Raw genomic sequence first — 20,168 nt, 5'->3', positions numbered from 1 at the left:
TCCGTGTGTATCGCAGGCATCTGTCCATAGCACCAGGGTTACTGTGTGTGAAAACACGGAATTCTGTTTAAGGGAAAGACACGAGAACAGCTCATGATAGTGACACTAGTTGAGCACATTCATTTTAATATTAAAATTTAATTTCCATGTTTGTGAGGCAGAATTCTTATGATGATTTATTGTTCCTCTGTGTTGTTGCAGGAAAGTTAACAAGTGCTACAGGGGGCGGTCCTGTCCAATCATCGTTCACTGCAGGCAAGTATCAGCAAAGTTCCTGTCCAATCATCATTCACTGCAGGTATCAGCAGACATGTTTCTGTCCAATCGTTGTTCACTGCAGGTAAGTATCAGTGAATGCTCCTATCCAATCATTGGTCACTGCAGGTAAGTATCAGCAGGCATGTTCCGGTCCAGTCATCTTTCACTGACAGGTAAGTATCAGCAGACATGTACCTGTCCAATCATCATTCACTGCAGGTATGTTCCTGTCCAATCATCGTTCACTGCTGGGAAGTATCAGTAGACATGTTCCTCAGAATGAAATTATTCAGTTTAATTTCAAACTGCTTGCTCATAATGAAATTCTCATAATACTGCATGAATAATTATTCATGTATTTGTAAATATGCAGCCTGTTTTTATGTGTCCAAAGTCTCTGTTATTATCCAGAAAAAGGTATCTTAACCATGCTATTTGTATGGGAGTGTTTGTCTCTTGATTTGTCGAAAGCTGCAATACATGCCCAGTGAATTTCAAAACCATAATGGCAAGGAGGATTCTAAATTATTTAGCTTAAATACACTGCATAGTTTTTGGTAAATAGGTTGTTCTCATTTTCAGTGAACTATGAAATGTTTTTGTGAAAGTATTGAAAGGTTCACAACCATATTTCTCTTGGCAAATATCTGTGTGGAGCTCCTTTCTCTAAATGCTTTTCTCTGCATTTTAGTGGTACAGCAACCTTAATGTGTTATAATGAGGAAAAGTTATTTCTATTTACTGTAGTTCTGTTTGTTTTGCACAGCTAGTGTTCTGCAGGTGCAGAAGTCCCAATTAAAGCGCTTCCTCGCTAGAGAATAATGATGTTTTCTGAATCCATAAATATTCCACTGCTTTCTCAAACCCCTAAAAGCTATGCAGAGAAATGCTGTTATATTATGTTTTGTGTTTTTCTTTTTGTAATAAACAAAATAAGATGAAGTATTATTTCTGGTGCTTGTGGCTATTCATAAATGGCAGAACGAATTCAATTAAATCTAAAAATCTCCTGAGATCGCGCAAAGAGCAGAGATCTGGATAGCACCCAAACATAAAGACCAATGCTCAGATTGTAATAAGCTATTTGTTTTCATTAAAGATGAAAAGGTTAATTAAATAATTGTTTTTGTAGTGACGCTAATTAGCAGCTCTCTGTCTGTCTCCTGTATAGTGATGGGGCTGGGAGAAGTGGAACATACATTCTGATCGACATGGTCCTCAACAAGATGGCTAAAGGTGACGGTCATGTGTCTCTCTCTCTCTGTGTCTCTCTCTCTGTCTCTCTCTCTTTCTCTCTCTCCCTCTCTCTCTCTCTCTCTCTCTCTCTCTCTCCCCCTCTCTCTCTCTGTCTCGCTCCCCGTCTCCTTGTCTGGAGGTGTTACCATGGTAACACTGAAGCCTTCATTTTCTGCTGGTGGCCTCCATTATTAGAGGGCTGTGAATATTAGAGTCACACACACACGCGCACAAATGCCCACACACACACGCACATGCACGCACGCACATGTGTGTGTGTGTGTGTGTGTGTGTGTGTGTGAGTGTGTGTGTGTGTGTGTGTGTGTGTGTGTGTGTGTAAGTGTGTGTGTGTGTAAGTGTGTGTGTGCTTCCCTGGCTGTGTGATGGTGGTTCTGGCTGGTCGGGGGGCAGGCTGGACCCTGTTAGCCCCACTCAGAGAGCCCTTTCCCAGGCTGTCAGGCTCAGAGGTGGCCCCCACAGGGAAGATCCGGGGCCTGTCCCGTCCGGGCTCATCCTGCCCCAGGCTCTCTTTGTCCCCTCTGGGAAAGGGGGGAGGTGGGGCGCAGGTTGGGGACGCGGTGTTCACACGCGTGATCAAAGGTCTCTCTCTCTCTCTCTCTCTCTCTCCTCTTCTCTCCCTCTCCTCCTCTCTTCCTCTTCGCTCTCTCTCTTTCTCTCCTCCCTATCTCTCGCACACTCTCCCTCTCCCTCTCTCGCTCTTGCTCTCTCTCTCACACTCTCCCTCTCTCGCTTCGCTCTCTCGGCCTCTCTCTCTCTCGCATCTCTCTCTTTCTCTTTCTCTCTCTCTCACTCTCTCTTTCTCTCCTCCCTCTCTCTCTCTCTTTCTGTCCTCTCTCTCTCTCTCTCACTCCCCATGCAGGGCCCCGGACACAAACTCACTCCTTCTCTTTTCTCCCCTCCATGAATTGTAAAGTGCCCCAAGAAAGAATGCCATTTTTTTTCCCTCCATCACAAAGACTCGTTTTTTTTGGTCTTTTTTTCCTCTTCTTTTTTCCTATAGTTCCTTCCAAACAGAAAAAGAACTTGAGAATCTTAACTCTCAAAGTGTGTGTGTGTGTGTGTGTGTGTGTGCGTTTGTGTGCGTATGTAATGTGTATGTATGTGTGTGTACATTTGTGCATGTGTGTGTGTCTCTATGTGTGTGTTTGCATGTGTGTGTGTGTTAGAGCTCTTTTTGGACTGAGCCCTGTCGTGTGTGGGGACCTCCCGCCTTTCCCGAGAAAATGGAATTTTCGTTAGCCAATCAGTAAACTGGAAGAGGGCGGGGTTTCGAAAGCAGACGGGTTTGTTTTTTAGCAGATTCAGGTGAAAATAACTTTAATCAGGAAAAAGGCCTGAAGTGGACTGCGAGAATTCATCACCGAACGTCAGATCTACTCTCTGCTGTTGATCCAACTTTGTAATTAACTTCTCCACACTGAGAACTGACTTGAATAAACGCGTTGAAACAATAATGAGTTATTGTTTTTAAACATAAATCAAGTGTGAAAGAGCTGTGAGGATTGAGAGCGTACGAATGAAACGTTTATTATTTTCACCAGAATGGAGTTATCGATGGTAAAGAAAAAGGGGAAAATAACTGGGCTGAATGGGGAAGGAGAGGCGGTCCGATTTACTGACCCTTTCAGGAGCCGAGCTTTCCGCCTGCGCGGTTTGGCCGCGAGCATTCCGAGCCCGGGGGGGGGGGGGCAGGTTAGCTCAGCGGCCCTGACAGTCTGGGTTTGGCGCGGTTAGCTGGTAAACGGGCTCTTCGTGGGCCTCTGCCAAAACACGCCGGGCCTTGGAGCCAGGCCAACCAGGCCTGCTGGCCGGAGCACGGCGGCCCAGCTGGGCTCTTCTGTCCAGCCCTGTCCCAGTCTGACAGGCCTTAAGCCCCACCCACCTCCGCTCCGAAGTGGGGATTTGGAACTCCAAATCCCAGAGGGCTGCAGTGTCTGCGGGTTTAGCTCCAGTCCTGGAGGGGGCGCTGTGTCTGCAGGTTTAACTCCAGTCCTGGAGGGCCACAGTGTCTGCAGGTTTAACCCCAGTCCTGGAGGGGGCGCTGTGTCTGCAGGTTTAACTCCAGTCCTGGAGGGCCACAGCGTCTGCTGGTTTTCGTGGTATCCTTTCAGTCAGCAGCCAGTTTCGACTTTGGAAAACAGGTGCCAGGAATCCTTCAGCCAATCATTGAGTTAAACATTGAGACTGAAAACCTGTGGACACTGCAGCCCTCCAGGATCCCAGCTAAAGTGAAGCCGTGATCCATTATAAATGTTTTTTGTGACCATTTCCTATTTCTTTTTATTTTTATTTTTATGTTTTTCTTTGCTGAAGCTCCTTCTCTCTCAGCATTTCCCATATTGTCTTCATTTTCCTTGCTGCAAAATTCCCCAACTGACAAGCGTGAAGTCACATTTCCATTTTTGCAGATCAGCCCCGCCATGTCCCCCCCCCTCCCCCTTATTCTCAGGGGCAGTTTGAGCAGGAGGATTGACTGTTGTCTGTTAGGATGATCTGTGTTGTTCTGAGCTGGTTCTGTTTTCCTGTCCATTGCAGGTGCTAAAGAGATTGATATCGCAGCTACGCTGGAGCACCTGAGGGACCAGCGACCTGGCATGGTGCAGACCAAGGTACTGGAGCCTGAATGATTCTTCTGAGGGGGGGTGTGGGGGGGGGTGTCTGTTAAACACTTTGAAGAGTAGGTTCAAAGGGTAATGGGGTGTTCTAGAACCCCACTGCTTTCACTTACCAGCAGTGATTGTGACATCATCTTCATTAGAATGTTCAGTTAAGAACGTTCCAATCACACATTCATGAGTTCACACCAGGGATTTTAAATTGCAGTCCTGCGGGGTTGTGGTGTCTGGATTTTACTGTTTTTCAGATATTTTTTTAGATGAGTTTCTGTTTTGTGTTTTTTTTATTTATTTAGTTTTTCTGTGTTTTTTATTCTTTTTTTCCTCTGGGGGTGGGGTTTATGAAGGAAAACAGTTCACACTGGAGTAATTGCACCCTAACCCAAGTCAGCACAGCCCAGCCCGGCCAATCATAAACAGTGAAATTCCCCATGGCAACAGAACAGAGCGGTAACGGTGGCACCACAGGTGCACCCCCCCTGTGTGTACTATGGGAGTGTGTTCGATGGGCCCTGTTCAGACCCAGATTCATAAGCAGGTATTCAGGTCCACCTTGCCTACCTGCTTATCTCTGATATTTGGGAGGCACTTTCTAGCACTGTGGAAAATGTAAATTAAACTCAACCTCACAGGTAGGCAGCAAGGCTGGCTGGGAAACGTCACACAGACTGCATTGCTAGCATCTCCTGCTCCTCTGCACAAGGACGAGACTTTAATTATGAAGGGCTATTAAATTAAAGCACTTAGATAGAGTCTGCTTTGTGTGATTATGCCTTGCTGTGCTCTGTGATTCTGCTCTGTGTGATGGAAGAAGAGAGAATCCTACTGCCTCTTTCTCTTCTCTCAAACTACTCGATCTTCCCTTTCTGTGCAACCTCCTTTTGTCTGCTTCATCATAGTTTTCTTTTACTCTATTTTTTAGGTTTAGCTGAAAGTTTATTCTGACGTGTTGTAAATTTCACATTTTTGATTGTGAGTCAAAGGGGGCTGGGGCACTGTCTGCCTGGTTGGGTTTTGGGGGTTCGGGGGGGGCGTGTCCTCAGATCTTGCAGCTACAAGGATACCACCCCCCCCCCCCCCCACCGAGGAGAGTGAATGAAACCTGGCACACAAACCTGCCTCAGTCGCAGTGAATCCTTCAAACGCAGAGAGAGATCTTACATTTCAGGCATTTAGCAGACCAGCGCATCCAGAGGGACCTTTACTTTGTTTAGTTTTTTTTAAAAAAACCATGTAATACATTTATACAGCAGGAGGATTTTCTGCAGTAATTCTGGTTTCGTGGCTCGAGGTTGTGACAGAGCCTCACCTGGGAATCAAACCTGCAACCTCTGACCTGCGAGTCCACCCCCCCCTAACCGCCGTACTACACTGCCGGTCAGACTGAAGCGTGGCAGACTGCCACTAACGCGGGTCAGAAGGGCCAGGCCAGGTGTCAGTCAGCTCTAATTACATACCATGTAATGGGCTCTTACAGAAAAACCCCTCTAAAGTAACAGGAGACAGGTTCTCCCAGAGGACCGTGTACTTCTGTACACTGGTGAATGTAGACAAACTGGCAGGAGCCAGACCCAGGTGTAGTGTATGGATCAGGGGTCTGCTTTCCTGGTCCTGGAGAGCCGCAGGGTCTGCTGGGGTCCCCTGCCCTGGTCCTGGAGAGCCACAGGGTCTGCTGGGGTCCCCTGCCCTGGTCCTGGAGAGCCGCAGGGTCTGCTGGGGTCCCCTGCCCTGGTCCTGGAGAGCCACAGGGTCTGCTGGGGTCCCCAGCCCTGGTCCTGGAGCTGGTTTTAGTTTTAGTTTTTTTTTTTTATTGATCATTTAGAGCAAGTGCTGATACACAAACTCACCTAGTTCCTGGGGTCTGAATTGTTTACTTTTATTTTCAAAAGGAAAAGGAAAAAACCAGCAGACCCTGCTGCTCTCTAGGACCAGGGTTGGAAAACCCTGTGATTTGAAGGTTTTATTGAAACTCCGATGCTGATGCTCATTTGACAAAGGGTTTCTCATTATGTCCCGTTGCCCTGCACAGAATATTTTTCTTGAATATTTCAGGGCGCAAATCGAACACGATCATTGAACTCCTCCTAGTGGTAGGCGTGTAGAATCGTTTAAATGATGCAGATGATTTTACATCATGTAGCAGCGGAGGCAGGTAGCTGCTCTGAAACAGGTGTGATTGTGAGCTGATGATTACATGTGTGTATTTTTGCCATGAGTGCTGTGTGGCAGGTTGATTATAGGATCAGCTGTTCCTTTTTTTTCCTGAAATGTCACTGCATTTGGAATTGGTCGTTGTTACAGTGGTGAAATTATACAGTGCTGTCAATCATAGAAGTAGCTTGTAAGTTAATGCTTTTTCAAAAAGTTCATGCTTTTCTGTGTGACACTGACAGTCTCTCTTGCTCTCTCCCTCCCTCTCCTCCCTTCCCCTCTCTCCCTCTCTCTCTGGCCCCAACTCTCTCTGTCCCTCTCTCAACTGCCCTACCCCCTCGCTCTCTCTCTTTCTCCCTCCTTCTTCCCCTTTCTCCTTCTCTCTCTCTCTCTCTCCCCCTCCCTCTCTCCCTGCAGGAGCAGTTTGAGTTTGCACTGACAGCTGTGGCAGAGGAGGTGAATGCCATTCTCAAGGCCCTTCCCCAATGAGCCACTCTCCCCAGAGACCCCCCCCCCACCCCCTCGCCCCCTCGCCCCTCTCACCTTCGCCCCCATCCGTTACAATGGTAAACCCCCCCTCTCCTCCCCAAACGTCACCCCGAGTTCCACCCCCTGCACCCCCTTATTTTCCACTCTGAACACCTCTGCAGTGTGAACGACAAACACTTCAAAAATACTCGCATTACAGTAATCTGTGTTCGTCTAAAGGGGATGCAATGAAATGTGTACAGCCTCCATGTTTTTTATGTGTATGTCTGTCATTTTTTTGTTTTATTTGGTTTTATTTTGTTTTGTTTTTTTGGATGGGGGGTGTGTCAGTGTACTATCATGTTGAGACCCTTCTTAGATTCAGGAAAGTTCCACTTACTTGAAAAAAAAATGTTTTAAGTTTTGCTTGTTTTTCAAATGCCATGGCCTTCTTTGCTGTACTTGTTGTGAATTTATGCCTCATAAATATTGGCTGTTACATTCATGGAAAGTTGGGTGGAACTGTATCATGACAGTGTTGAAAATATCTGTGTTTTATGTGGACGGTACTTTGGGGGTTTAACGTGATATGAATATTGTGTAATTTCTGCACTTGTTTGAATCCAATAATGTATGGATAAATCTCAGTAATAATGAATACTTAAGCAATATGCATATCTTCTGATGGTTTGACAACTCATTATTTTAACTGGTTGACCCAGTCAAAATATTCATATTTACATCGGTGTAATAAAAAAAATTACCCAAATACTCAAGAAAGGTCCGCGTAGAGAGATGGACGTTCGCAAAACAAAACAAGAGTACATTACTGGCGTTTGGCAGAAGCTCTTATCCAGAGCAACTGGGAAAAAAAAGACGAAGAAGAATAAATGTGTGTGTGTGAACAGAGCGGTGGCTGACTGACTGGCAGATCAGAACCACGCTTTGGGCTCGGGTCTTCTGCGAACATTAAACCACCACCTGCACACTCCGTACTTTTTATTTATTTAATTTTTTGAGACCAAGTAGGTCACGACTCCTCAGAGCCCCCTCGGCCTTCGGCGTCCCTGTCGAGCCTTCGTCTTCATCTTCCTCTCTTAGCCGGCTTTGATATCAGCCAGAAAATATCATCGGCGGGCAGGGGCTGCGGGGAGTTTGCGTTTCCATGGAAACGATCCTTCGGCGTTGTCACCGGGAGGTTTGCGTAACCTGATTACGCGTCGAAGCCTCGCTGCGGCGCAGGGAAAGAAAATAGGTCATTTTGAAGGTTACAAAAAAATAAAATAAAACACTAATAAAACGAAGCAAAATTTTCTTATTTCCTGCACATGCAATTATTTCTGATGGCATCACACTGACCTCTACTGAAGTTGGAGACTGATGGCGTTTTTCTTAAAAGTATGAAATCTTAATGGCGAGTAGTAGTTAGCCATTAAAGTTATCGATGTGCAGTAGGTCTAGTTACTTCTGCATTACTGTACACCAAATATGTTTGTGTAATTTATTGTAAACTGTAGAGTTTAATTATACTGGAAAGCAACAAAATTATACTATGGTTTGATTCAAATTCAATTTGTAATTTTTTGTAATTTATAGTGCCTTGTGGGCTCTATCTATGTGTAAAGCGTGGATATAGGATGTCTGTGTGCAGGTAGGTTTTGATCTATGTAACGGTCCAAGTGTCCAAGCAGGAATTTAAAATGAGCACACTGAACCAGCCCCTGTTGGGATCCGAGTTCTGTTCACGAGAAAGGAGCGAAATGTCGACGCCGCAGACTGAAGTGCGAAGACTTCCTCAGACGCATTCAGGCTTGTTTTTCCTTTATTTCTCACACGCTGTGGTATTTTATTAAACGGACCTGTTTTTAAGTGCAAAATAACGTCCAGGCGCTCCTGTGATGGCATCCAGAGAATTCACGGGCCGTGCCAAGGCGCTGGAGCTTATCCGTCTTTTGACATGCAAATGACAGAACCAAGTGTGCGTCACATCAAAGCCCGACTCGGGTAGCACTTCCATCCTCCTGAAATAGTGCTCTGTCTGGGTGTTTACAAAAAAAATAAAAAACCCTGCATTGACAGCCTGTCATAAACATCATAAGTGATTGTTTAAAGAATATTCTAATACTGAAATGAATACAATTTTATGCCACAACGTAAATATATAGACATATATAGAGAGACATATATGTAGACAAATATATAGAGCTCACTGCATGTTACTACACTGCAGACCAAGGATGCCATTGACATTATTTGAAGATGTTTTTTTTCTATCTTTATTTTTTAGTTTTTTTGTGACAACTGACTGGACATTCATTGCTTAAAGTGGTAATATATATATATTGTGATGTGTAACCCTCTTTATCTGTGGTCTGAAGGTAACACTGTTTAGGACATTACAGTATATTCTAGCAGCATAATTTTTGTGACACTTCAACCACACCAAACTGTCTTTATTTTGTTTTTTTTTTCTCTTTTTTGTTTTTGACCATGGCATCTCATGCCCTCTTTGTTCGTGTTATGAGTTATTTGTATATAATATCTAAAGTAACAGAAAATATTTTGCTCTATTTCTGTAAAAAAAAAAAAGATACATGTGAATAAAGTCCTATTGTCTGTGGAGTATTGTGAATACTGCAACAATGTCTTGTTGCCTTTTTTATCACACACACACACACTCATACACACACACACACACACACACACACACACACACACACACACACACACACACAGTCCCATACTGCTATCCTTATGAGGACTTCCCATTGACCACTTTCATTCCGTAAGCTCTAACCCTAACCCTAACGTTAACCCCAACCACTACATGCCTAACCTTAACCCTAACCTTAACCTTTGTTAATTTTAACCCTAAGTCCTAACCCTAAAACAGACTCTTGACCTTGTGTGGACCAGCAAAAGTTCCCCACATAGATACATTTTCCTCATCTTTCTATCCTTGTGAGGACATTTGGTTTCCACAAATATAATATTACAAGTTCACACATGCACACACACACACACACACACACTCACACACATACACACACAAATATGCCGCTTTCAACCAGTTAAATGAATCTGCTGTTAAGTGTGTTTGCCATAAACCAGTCATATTATTTAATATGAGTAACATGGTTCATAAGTAACATGCTCATTTCGCCACATAATGTGGAGGCCATGAATGCATCCATACAGTAAGACCGTCTCTGACTGAACTTAGATAGTCCAAAGGTTTTATGTACTGTGTGGGTTAAATCTCTCAGCATTTTTACCTGGTTCATGAGCTAAAGTAAAAAGCTGTTCTGGGTTTTACTCGGTTCAGTTAACCAGCTGACTTGTAATCCTGCTTCATGAAACAGGGCTCTGTTTGGAGATCGACATTGCTCTGTTTGATCAGGTGAGTTTCCACTCCTACACTTTTGTGTGTTTTATATCACTAGGAAATAATTACAGTACTGTACATTACTAAGGAAGAGTTACAGTACTGTACATCACTAAGGAAGAGTTACAGTACTGTACATCACTAAGGAAGAGTTACAGTACTATACATCACTAAGGAAGAGTTACAGTACTGTATATCACTAAGGAAGAGTTACAGTACTGTACATCACTAAGGAAGAGTTACAGTACTGTATATCACTAAGGAAGAGTTACAGTACTGTACATCACTTAGAACAAGATCTAAAGTTCAGTTCTGTATGTCACTAAGAACAAGATCTACAGTACTACTGTATATCACTAAGAACAAGAGTTGCAGTACTACTGTATATCACAAAGAACAAGAGTTACAGTACTGCTGTATATCACTAAGAACAAGAGTTACAGTACTACTGTATATCACTAAGAACAAGAGTTACTGTACTGTACATCACTGTATGTCACTAGGAGTGCTATGCTCTGCCTGGGCGCACAATGGCAAACTATTTTGCTCTTTGCTTTGGGGTCCTAGTGAGTGATTTAACAAGTACCAAGGCGAGACTTCTGTGCTTAACAAAGTACATTTATTAATTGGCAAGTTAAAAAAAACAAACTATGAAGTGTTTTGGTCCAGGTGCGCTACAATATGCCCGGCACCTCTGAGAGAGTCACCTGTTCTGGTGAGGCCACCATGTTAAACTGATCCTGGGTCAGCTGGGGGGTGGGCGGGGGGAAGAGAGTGTGAAAACAGGAGACTCATTTCCGTGCCCTTTTCTCAGGGTCGGGTTGCTGCTTCCAAGGGGGATGAAGACAAGACATGGGCGTTCCCTGGGAACGGAGGGAGAGGAGAGAGAGTCTGATCTTCCGGGAAAGACAGGTGAAGGGTGCGACTGGTGTTAATGAAAGTTTGAGAATAACTGATCTGCTCACTCACTCGTAATGTCTGGGGACCGCAGTCCTGCCCATTTATCCCCTGGAAGTAAACCTGCTGGTCTGGGAACCCTTGTGCAATAAACATACATTTTCTGCATAAATGGAGATCCAATATATTTCCATTGTTGGTTTGTCTTTTTTCTGACAATGGCTGTTCTGATGATTTTTTTCAGTATGTAACCACATTTTGTGTGTTGTTGTATTTTTAAGACTTATTTAATTTTATTTTTTTGACACCATACACCATATTAGGAGGCCACAGACTCTGCTGTCACTGCTGTTACCATAGCTACCATATGAAACTCCTTTAATGTGAACCTGAAACTGCAGGACTCCTAGCACATTATCTGGTTATAAAATGTCCCAAGGAGCATCTCATCTGTCTAAACACTCTGGGGTTGTAGTGCACATATCAATCAGTGTCAAAAAACTACACCACAGGAGGAACTTTTGGTTCCTTATATTAGCTTTGAATCAAAGAGTACCCAGCATGCATTGTGGCATCAGTGAAAAGGACAAAATGACTCATGTTAACCCACATATTGACACGCATATTGCAGTGCATTGGAAGTGTATTATAGGTGCATAGTAAAAACTTCTGTTTTTTTTTTTTTCAACTTTAAGATTTTTGCTGTACATGTACTGTGTTACAGATCTGCAATCTGCCACGAAATCGCACTGTATACCCGAGCTCTGGGTAAGACTGTGAGTTATACGCGGGGTGAATCTGGTCCTAGCTACTGTACCAGCTGTGAAATAAGGGATAAGGATCTTCGGAAAGGTTATCGCGAATTTATCTGTGGCAGAGCAGGCCGTGAATTTCTGCGCAATTCACAGTTATCTGAGAGGTAGAATTGTAAAAGACGCCTCCATTTCATTCCGGGTTAAGCGTTAGCGTTAGCGTCGCAATAGCTCCAGATGCGGTAATATAACGGGTCGCGGCGAGACACCGCCATTTAACCGCTTCATCCGGGCTTTGGAACGTGGGCGCGCGCTTCGCTAATCGTTTATCCGTCATGTCGCACCCGTGGAGTGGTCACTCTGACCCCCGGTTATTACGGGCTGTCAATCATCATCCGCTTTTTATTAACGCGCTGTTCGACCGCTGGGATTTGAACCGCTTTGCATACAAAAATTGCTTTCTCTCGCTGCGTGGCGAAGAAAGGCTGTTTTGCATAATCACTGATGATAAGGAGATTGCTGACAAACCTGTCATTGGAAATTTGGATGAAAATATTATTAGAGATTAAAGTGGGGGGTGATGGGGGGGGGGGGCAGAGAGTGAAGTGCAGACGTCAGAGAAGATGTAGGATGGAATCCCTGTGGGTGCCATGTGAGGAGGAGGAGGAAGCTGTGCGTCATATTGTTTTAGGACCAAAATGGTTGTTTACTTCCTGAAAAGCGTGCTCCCAAATATACTCTGCAGAACCCCCAGAAATAAGTGTATCAAATTTTACCTACTTAACTTTCTCATCCGGTGTACTCGACAGCTGTGCTCAGCAGTAGGCGAGTGCACTGATTCAGACACGGCCACCTTTCCACCTGACACAGGTGTGTGAGGGAAGCGGTCCTCCTGACCTTTACCTGCGGGGTTTCAGTGCGGTCCTGCGGCGCTGTGTTCGCCACTGAAGGGCAGAGGTCAAAGGTCATAACTAAATGCCACAGTGCTATTTTTCACATTTACGTGCGAGAAAGTTACTTGCTTTCCTCCAAATCGTACAGATAGAATACAGGCTTTCATGATCGTGTCAAAGAATTTTAAAATGCACTGTGTATACTGTAAAGAATGCCATGAATAATTCTGCTGTACTGTGAATCTTTCTACAGGTGAGAAACCTTTACGAAAAGGAACCACAGAAAAGAAATTCACCTCCACGTCATGAGAGAAAGCTCCTGACATTTTGGTTGATGTTTACGGCATTTCTCCTGAGCCTGGTCATAGGGTTTCAAGGACCTGTGCAAGCGATACGAGTGTGATGTGCTGGGTGTAAGCATGCAATTATAAACATTCATTTCCTTTATCAAAGGGCAGTGGCTAATGACTAAATACATTTCCACAGATTTTGCTCCCTTCCCCCTGCTAAAGAACTCTGAGTAAATATGGTGGTAAATATGCTAGTCATTCCAAAATACCTACTATTCTCTGCAGCAAAGAACCCTGTGCCCAGGACCCTGCCTTCTCACCCAGGGCTCCGCCTTCTCACCCAGGGCTCCGCCTTCTCACCCAGGGCTCCGCCTTCTCACCCAGGACCCCGCCTTCTCACCCAGAGCCCCGCCCCCTCACCCATTTTCATACTAGTGATATCACCAAAGCAACAATGCAAACAAACCATGCTAACCAAGAACCAAAATACAGTTCCAGAATATATACAGATGACATCCATGACAAAACCCTGAGAGGATTTCTGAATGCAGGCAAGACTGCTCATACGGATTACCTCCCAAGGTACTGAGACAACCACAATGTGGACATTACTTCTTTTATCCAAGACTGATATAGAGAGTGCCTCTATATATGAAATGCATTATTGTACGTCGCTTTGGATAAAAGCATATGCTAAGTAAATGTAATGTAATATACATGTACATATGGAATTTAAACATGGCATCCAAAGACCCGTTTGAGAACTCTGCTGTACTGGAATGAATCCCCCAAACAGATACATTTTTTTCATCACCCATATCTTATCTTTTCAGTTAGAAAACAAAAATGATTGCAGGCTTTGTCCTTGTTCAGAAAATCACACAATGCGCTGAAGTGTCTTCTGCTTTCTGAATATTTGTGAGATAATGGCTCTTGTTTCTGGGGCTGTGCTGGGCTGTCCGGCTGAAAGGACTCCCATGGGCGAGGCACTCATTGTGAATCCTCCATTCTCTCCCCCAAGAAATAACAGATATCGACCTTTGACCCCTCATCTTTGCATAAGAATTGACATCAGCATTCGGGAGTCACGGCTGTGGTGACAGGGGACGGCACAAATGCCAGTGCCCCCCCCCACCCCCCCCCCCCCGGATTTAAAATTCGGGAGAAGGAGGGAGCGCATCGAGCTCATCTACATTACAGATTAGGGCTCTCAGAGAAAATCAACCATCCATAATTCATTACATCTTTTCCCGTGGAGCTTAGAGACGGCGGTGATCCTAGCAACAGGATCCTAGCAACAGCAACAACAACACCCCCCCCCCCACCCTGTCAGGCACCACGGATAATAAAAGGCAGGCGGGCGGGCGGGCGGGGGTGGTGGGGGGGACAGACGTGATGTCACTTTAACCTGCAGGCACCTGGGAAGTGAGTATCGACCAATCACAGTTTGAATTTTTCTCTGTTCTTATACTAACACACCTAATGATTGGTGGAGCTCTTCCCTGTTTTCAAATCAAACGGTGCAGTCTATGTTGATGCCCCCAGAGTCCCATCCCAAATTTATTGTCCCGGGCAGACTCAAGGAAGTCCGATCCCAATTAAACTTTTGGGAAAGGTTTAAATATGGAAAGAAGGAAAAAGTGGTTTCCTTCCAAAACGAACAAACCGCTACAGAGTGCTGTCCCTGCCACTCATAACAAAGTTTTTTTTTTTTAAATGTTCGCGTCAGTCCTGTGTCCCACTGATCTTCGGTACACAGTTATTGTATGTTGCTTTGGATAAAAGCGTTTGCCAAATAAATGTAATGTAATGTCTAATGGGAAAAGATCACATTATTTTATTACATTCAAATGTACTCTCTCAGTGTTGATTTAACACTGCACGTTTTTTTTTTTTGTTTTTTTTTCCAATGTACCACTTCCGTTATTGCTTTTTTATAGCTGTGACATTTATGTGGAACATGCAGTGAGAGAAATTTGTTACAGTTACAGTGACTCTAAAATATTGAACTAGATAGATATTACAACAGTTACAGGTGTTCATGTGTGCTTATCTGAGAGATAAAATGTGTGGAATTCGTAGTTTGGTGATGATGAAAAATGTGATTCCATAAAAAAAAGAAAGAAAAATACATAGGTATTAAATGCAAAACAACCAAAAGACATAAGACTATAGTCTTATGTCCAAAAGGTGAAAAATTGCAATAATTTAATAAATTAAATGTTTTTATTCAAGTGCAAAGAAATTCATTGTATTATAATAATTAATGGAAAATAAATAAAAATAAATGTGTTTGAAGTAATTTATGATGAAAAATGTGATTCAGTGTAAAATAGATGAAATACATAAGACTATAGTCTTATCTCCAAAAAGTGAAAAAATTGCAGTAATTTTTTTAAAGTATTAATTTCATACAGATGGATAGGAAATCATGTTTTTATCATAATTAATGCGAAATGAACTAATAAAAATGTGTTTGAAGAAATGTGTTATGAAAAATGTAATTCACAGCAAAATAGCTGAAATACATAGGATTATAATCTTATGTCTAAAAAGTAAAAAAAAATGCAATCATTTTTTTCAAGTATTAATTTGATTCAGATGGATAGGAAATCATGTTTTTATAACAATTAATGCAAAATCAACTTATAAAAATGTTTTTGAAGAAACGTGTGATGAAAAATGTGATTCAATGCAAAATAACTTAAATATATGACTGTGGTCTTATGTCCAAAAAGTGAAAAAAGTGCAATAATTTATTTCAAATATTCATTTGATTCAGATGGATAGTAAATCATGTTTTTAATCATAATGAATACAAAATGAACTAATACAAATGTCTTTGAAGAAGCAGGTGATGAAAAATGTGATTCAATACAAAATAGTTGAAATACATAAGACTATATTCTTTTGTCCAAAAGGAAAAAATTGCAACAATTGAATAAATGAAATATTTTGATTCTAGTGCATAGAAATCCATTGTATTATAATAATTAATGCAGAATATATAAAATTGAATGTGTTTGAAGTAATTTATGATGAAAAATGTGATTCAATACAAAATAGTTGAAATATATAAGACTATAGTCTTATGTCCAAAATGTGAAAAAAGTGTAATCATTTATTTCAAGTCTTAATTTGATTCAGATGGATAGAAAATCATATTTTTACAATAATTAATGCAAAATGAACGAATAAAAATGTGTTTGAAGAAATGTGTTATGAAAAATGTAATTCACAGCAAAATAGCTTAAATACATAAGACTATAGTCTTATGTCCAAAAGGTGAAAAAAGTGCAATAATTTTTTTAAAGTATTAATTTCATACAGATGGATAGGAAATCATGTTTTTATCATAATTAATGCGAAATGAACTAATAAAAATGTGTTTGAAGAAACTTGTGATGAAAAATGTGATTCAATGCAAAATAACTGAAATATATGACTGTGTCTTATGTCCAAAAAGTGAAAAAAGTGCAATCATTTATTTCAAATTTTCATTTGATTCAGATGGATAGGAAATCATGTTTTTAATCATAATTAATACAAAACGAACTAATACAAATGTCTTTGAAGAAGCTGGTGATGAAAAATGTGATTCGATACAAAATAGTTGAAATACATAAGACTATATTCTTATGTCCAAAAAGTAAAAAATTGCAACAATTGAATAAATGAAATATTTTGATTCTAGTGCATAGAAATCCATTGTATTATAATAATTAATGCAGAATATATAAAAATGAATGTGTTTGAAGTAATTTATGATGAAAAATGTGATTCAATACAAAATAGTTGAAATATATAAGACTATAGTCTTATGTCCAAAACGTGAAAAAAAGTGTAATCATTTATTTCAAGTCTTAATTTGATTCAGATGGATAGAAAATCATATTTTTATAATAATTAATGCAAAATGAACGAATAAAAATGTGTTTGAAGAAATTTGTTATGAAAAATGTAATTCACAGCAAAATAGCTTAAATACATAAGACTATAATCTTATGTCCAAAAGGTGAAAAAATTGCAATAATTTTTTTAAAGTATTAATTTCATACAGATGGATAGGAAATCATGTTTTTATCATAATTAATGCGAAATGAACTAATAAAAATGTGTTTGAAGAAATTTATGATGAAAAATATCATTCAATGCAAAATAGTTGAAATACATAGGATTATAATCTTATGTCTAAAAAGCTTTAAAAAATGCAATCATTTTTTTCAAGTATTAATTTGATTCAGATGGATAGGAAATCATGTTTTTAATCATAATTAATACAAAACGAACTAATACAAATGTCTTTGAAGAAGCTGGTGATGAAAAATGTGATTCGATACAAAATCGTTGAAATACATAAGACTATATTCTTATGTCCAAAAAGTAAAAAATTGCAACAATTGAATAAATGAAATATTTTGATTCTAGTGCATAGAAATCCATTGTATTATAATAATTAATGCAGAATATATAAAAATGAATGTGTTTGAAGTAATTTATGATGAAAAATGTGATTCAATACAAAATAGTTGAAATATATAAGACTATAGTCTTATGTCCAAAACGTGAAAAAAAGTGTAATCATTTATTTCAAGTCTTAATTTGATTCAGTTGGATAGAAAATCATATTTTTATAATAATTAATGCAAAATGAACGAATAAAAATGTGTTTGAAGAAATTTGTTATGAAAAATGTAATTCACAGCAAAATAGCTTAAATACATAAGACTATAGTCTTATGTCCAAAAGGTGAAAAAATTGCAATAATCTTTTAAATTAAATATTTAGATTCATGTGCATAAACATTCATTGTATTATAATAATTCATTCATAATAAATAAAAATAAATGTGTTTGAAGGAGTTTATGATGAAAAATGTGATTAAATAATTTTTTAAAAAATATATAAGACTATAGTCTTATGTCTAAAAAGTGAAAGAAGTGCAATTGTTTTTTTAAGTATTCATTTGATTCAGATGCATAAGAAATCATGTTTTTATAACAATTAATTCAGAATAAATAAAAAGAAATGCGTTTAAAGAAATGTATGAAATCCATTTAATCTATTTTGATTGAAATGGTGAGCAAATTATGTTTATGTATTAGCAATAATAAAATAAAAAAATGTGTTTGTAGAAATGTATGATCAAAATGCATTTCAGTTTAAATCAACAAAGTTCAAATGACCTTTATTTATTCCTATTCAGATAGGAAATTGTGTTTACGTAGCAATCATGGTGAAATACACAAACAAAAATCTTTTTAAAGAAATTTATGATGATAAACGTGTTTCAGACAGCAAAATGGTCTTGTGTCAACGTGGGAAGAAAGCAAACATTTTCAGTGTCGTTTTTTTTTTATTCAGATGGATGGGATCTGATTTACAGCAGTTAAGATATTAAAAGTTATTTTGGGTTATATTTTATAATTAAGAACCGCTCTCTCCGAAACCATCCAAGCGAATGGCTGTGTGGGCGGAGTTCTCTCTGACGCACAATCCTGCCTGCCCTGCCAACCATGGGATAGCTCATTAATTTCTCTCTGGATTCAAACACACTCAGCCTGTCTCATGTGATCTCAGAACACAAGCTCCCAATTTTAGATAACGGAATAAATTGCACCATATTTGAGAAGTCATCGTGGCACGTCGTATGTTCAATCACTGAAGTTTTAGCGTGACATCTCTTAAACTTGCGCAGCTTCTAACTCTTCTGACAGATTGGGGCTCACGCACAAATGAGCAGTCCCTGGTGAAACCCACGCTAAAAATTACATCCAGATTTAAAAACATTCCTGTGTTTATTTCAGTGTCTACAAGTCTCTCAAATAAAGCTTGTTGATGCTGTTGGAAACGGGTAGAAAAAATCACCAGCTTTAATGAGATGGTGGTCCTCGCTTAAAGAGGATAACTTTATTTAATCCTGAGATGAAACCCAGGTCCTCTGCACTCACCATAGGGGACAGGTAAAATGAATCGTGTGCAGAGACTGCGGATTTTGAGGGCAGGGGTATGGGAAGATTGCACAGACAGTCATTTGACTGTTTCATGTTTTTTCTTTTTTTTGTACTGTGAAGGCATTGTCAAAATTCTCACACCTCGCATCAACCCCCAGCTGCAGGAAAAGCTCACGAGACAGAGCTCTTTCATTTCAGACTGTTCAAACTCCCACTCCAGCGCTCTTTGAACTTGTTGTGTTCTGTTCTACAGAAATAGCACTTTCAGAAGGAAACTGTTTACCACCGTCTAGCCCTGGCCTCTGGAGACGGGCTCGTTTTGGGAATGAAAGATTTTTTAAAAAACATGCCTGTCATTGTCAGGTACGACTGAAAACATCTACAACAGTCTCCAAGGAGACCTTTGTCATGTACGTTTTTTTTTTAAGTCACCAAGTTAAAGCTGAAATGCTGCAAATAAACATTTACTATTAATTTAAAGGGTGACTTTTACCTTTGTTCCTACACAAAATTCACCGTTCACCAATTTTGTTGCATTTGCTTAACAGCTAATCCTCACCTCACTTCAGCTGTCCACAAGGGGAGCTCTGTAGTGCTGATCTGCCAAGCCCTGGCAGGTAAGCTGCAGCAATGGCCACAAGCGGAGACACCTGAAACTGCTTCAGTAGATGAGCTTGATGCTGTTTATTTTTTATTCTTGGCTTATCTATATAAGTCTATCTTTTGTTAATATATGTACTTCCATCAATCCATCCATTATCTATACCCGCTTATCCTGAGCAGGGTCATGGGGTGTGCTGGAGCCTATCCCAGAATGCATTGGGCGAGAGGCAGGAAAACACCCTGGACAGGCCACCAATCTATCACAGGGCACACACACCATTCACTCACACACTCATACCTATGGGCAACTTAGAGTCTCCAATAAGCATGTCTTTATGGTGTGGGAGGAAACCGGAGTACCTGGAGGAAACCCACGCGGACACAGGGAGAACAGGCAAACTCCACACAGAAAGGCACCAAGCCGAGATTTGAACCCACGACCTTCTAATATATGTACTTAATATTTTTAATTATTTAGCCTATGCACCAGGGACAGTGTGTGTGTGTGTGTGCACGCTTGACAGTTGCGTGTTCCAAATTCTTTGTGATAATCCTGATGCAAGGTCTGTAGGATTTCTGAAAAGAAAGATCCACACTGTAGAGAGATGGCACCGCAGAGAAGAGTGGCTGTGGAGAGAAACTGCA

At 40.8% G+C, this 20,168-nt stretch overlaps 1 protein-coding gene across 2 annotated transcripts in view; it reads left to right on the top strand.

Annotated features, from left to right (window-relative positions):
* The window catches only part of LOC135260509 (receptor-type tyrosine-protein phosphatase N2-like), a 135,603-nt gene extending 126,211 nt beyond the window's left edge, over positions 1 to 9,392 (top strand). For both annotated transcript variants that reach the window (XM_064345774.1, XM_064345773.1), the window contains exons 20-23: positions 202 to 255; positions 1,430 to 1,494; positions 4,051 to 4,124; positions 6,699 to 9,392. In XM_064345774.1, coding sequence (XP_064201844.1) covers positions 202 to 255; positions 1,430 to 1,494; positions 4,051 to 4,124; positions 6,699 to 6,770 — 265 coding nt within the window. In that variant the 3' untranslated portion in view covers positions 6,771 to 9,392. The remainder of the gene's footprint in view (positions 1 to 201; positions 256 to 1,429; positions 1,495 to 4,050; positions 4,125 to 6,698) is intronic.
* The last annotated feature ends 10,776 nt before the right edge of the window (positions 9,393 to 20,168 follow it).

Source organism: Anguilla rostrata, chromosome 8 (genome assembly GCF_018555375.3).
Source record: "Anguilla rostrata isolate EN2019 chromosome 8, ASM1855537v3, whole genome shotgun sequence".
NCBI lineage: Eukaryota > Metazoa > Chordata > Actinopteri > Anguilliformes > Anguillidae > Anguilla > Anguilla rostrata.
The sequence above is the reverse complement of the archived record's forward strand: the minus strand, read 5'-3'. Positions and strand labels throughout refer to the sequence as shown.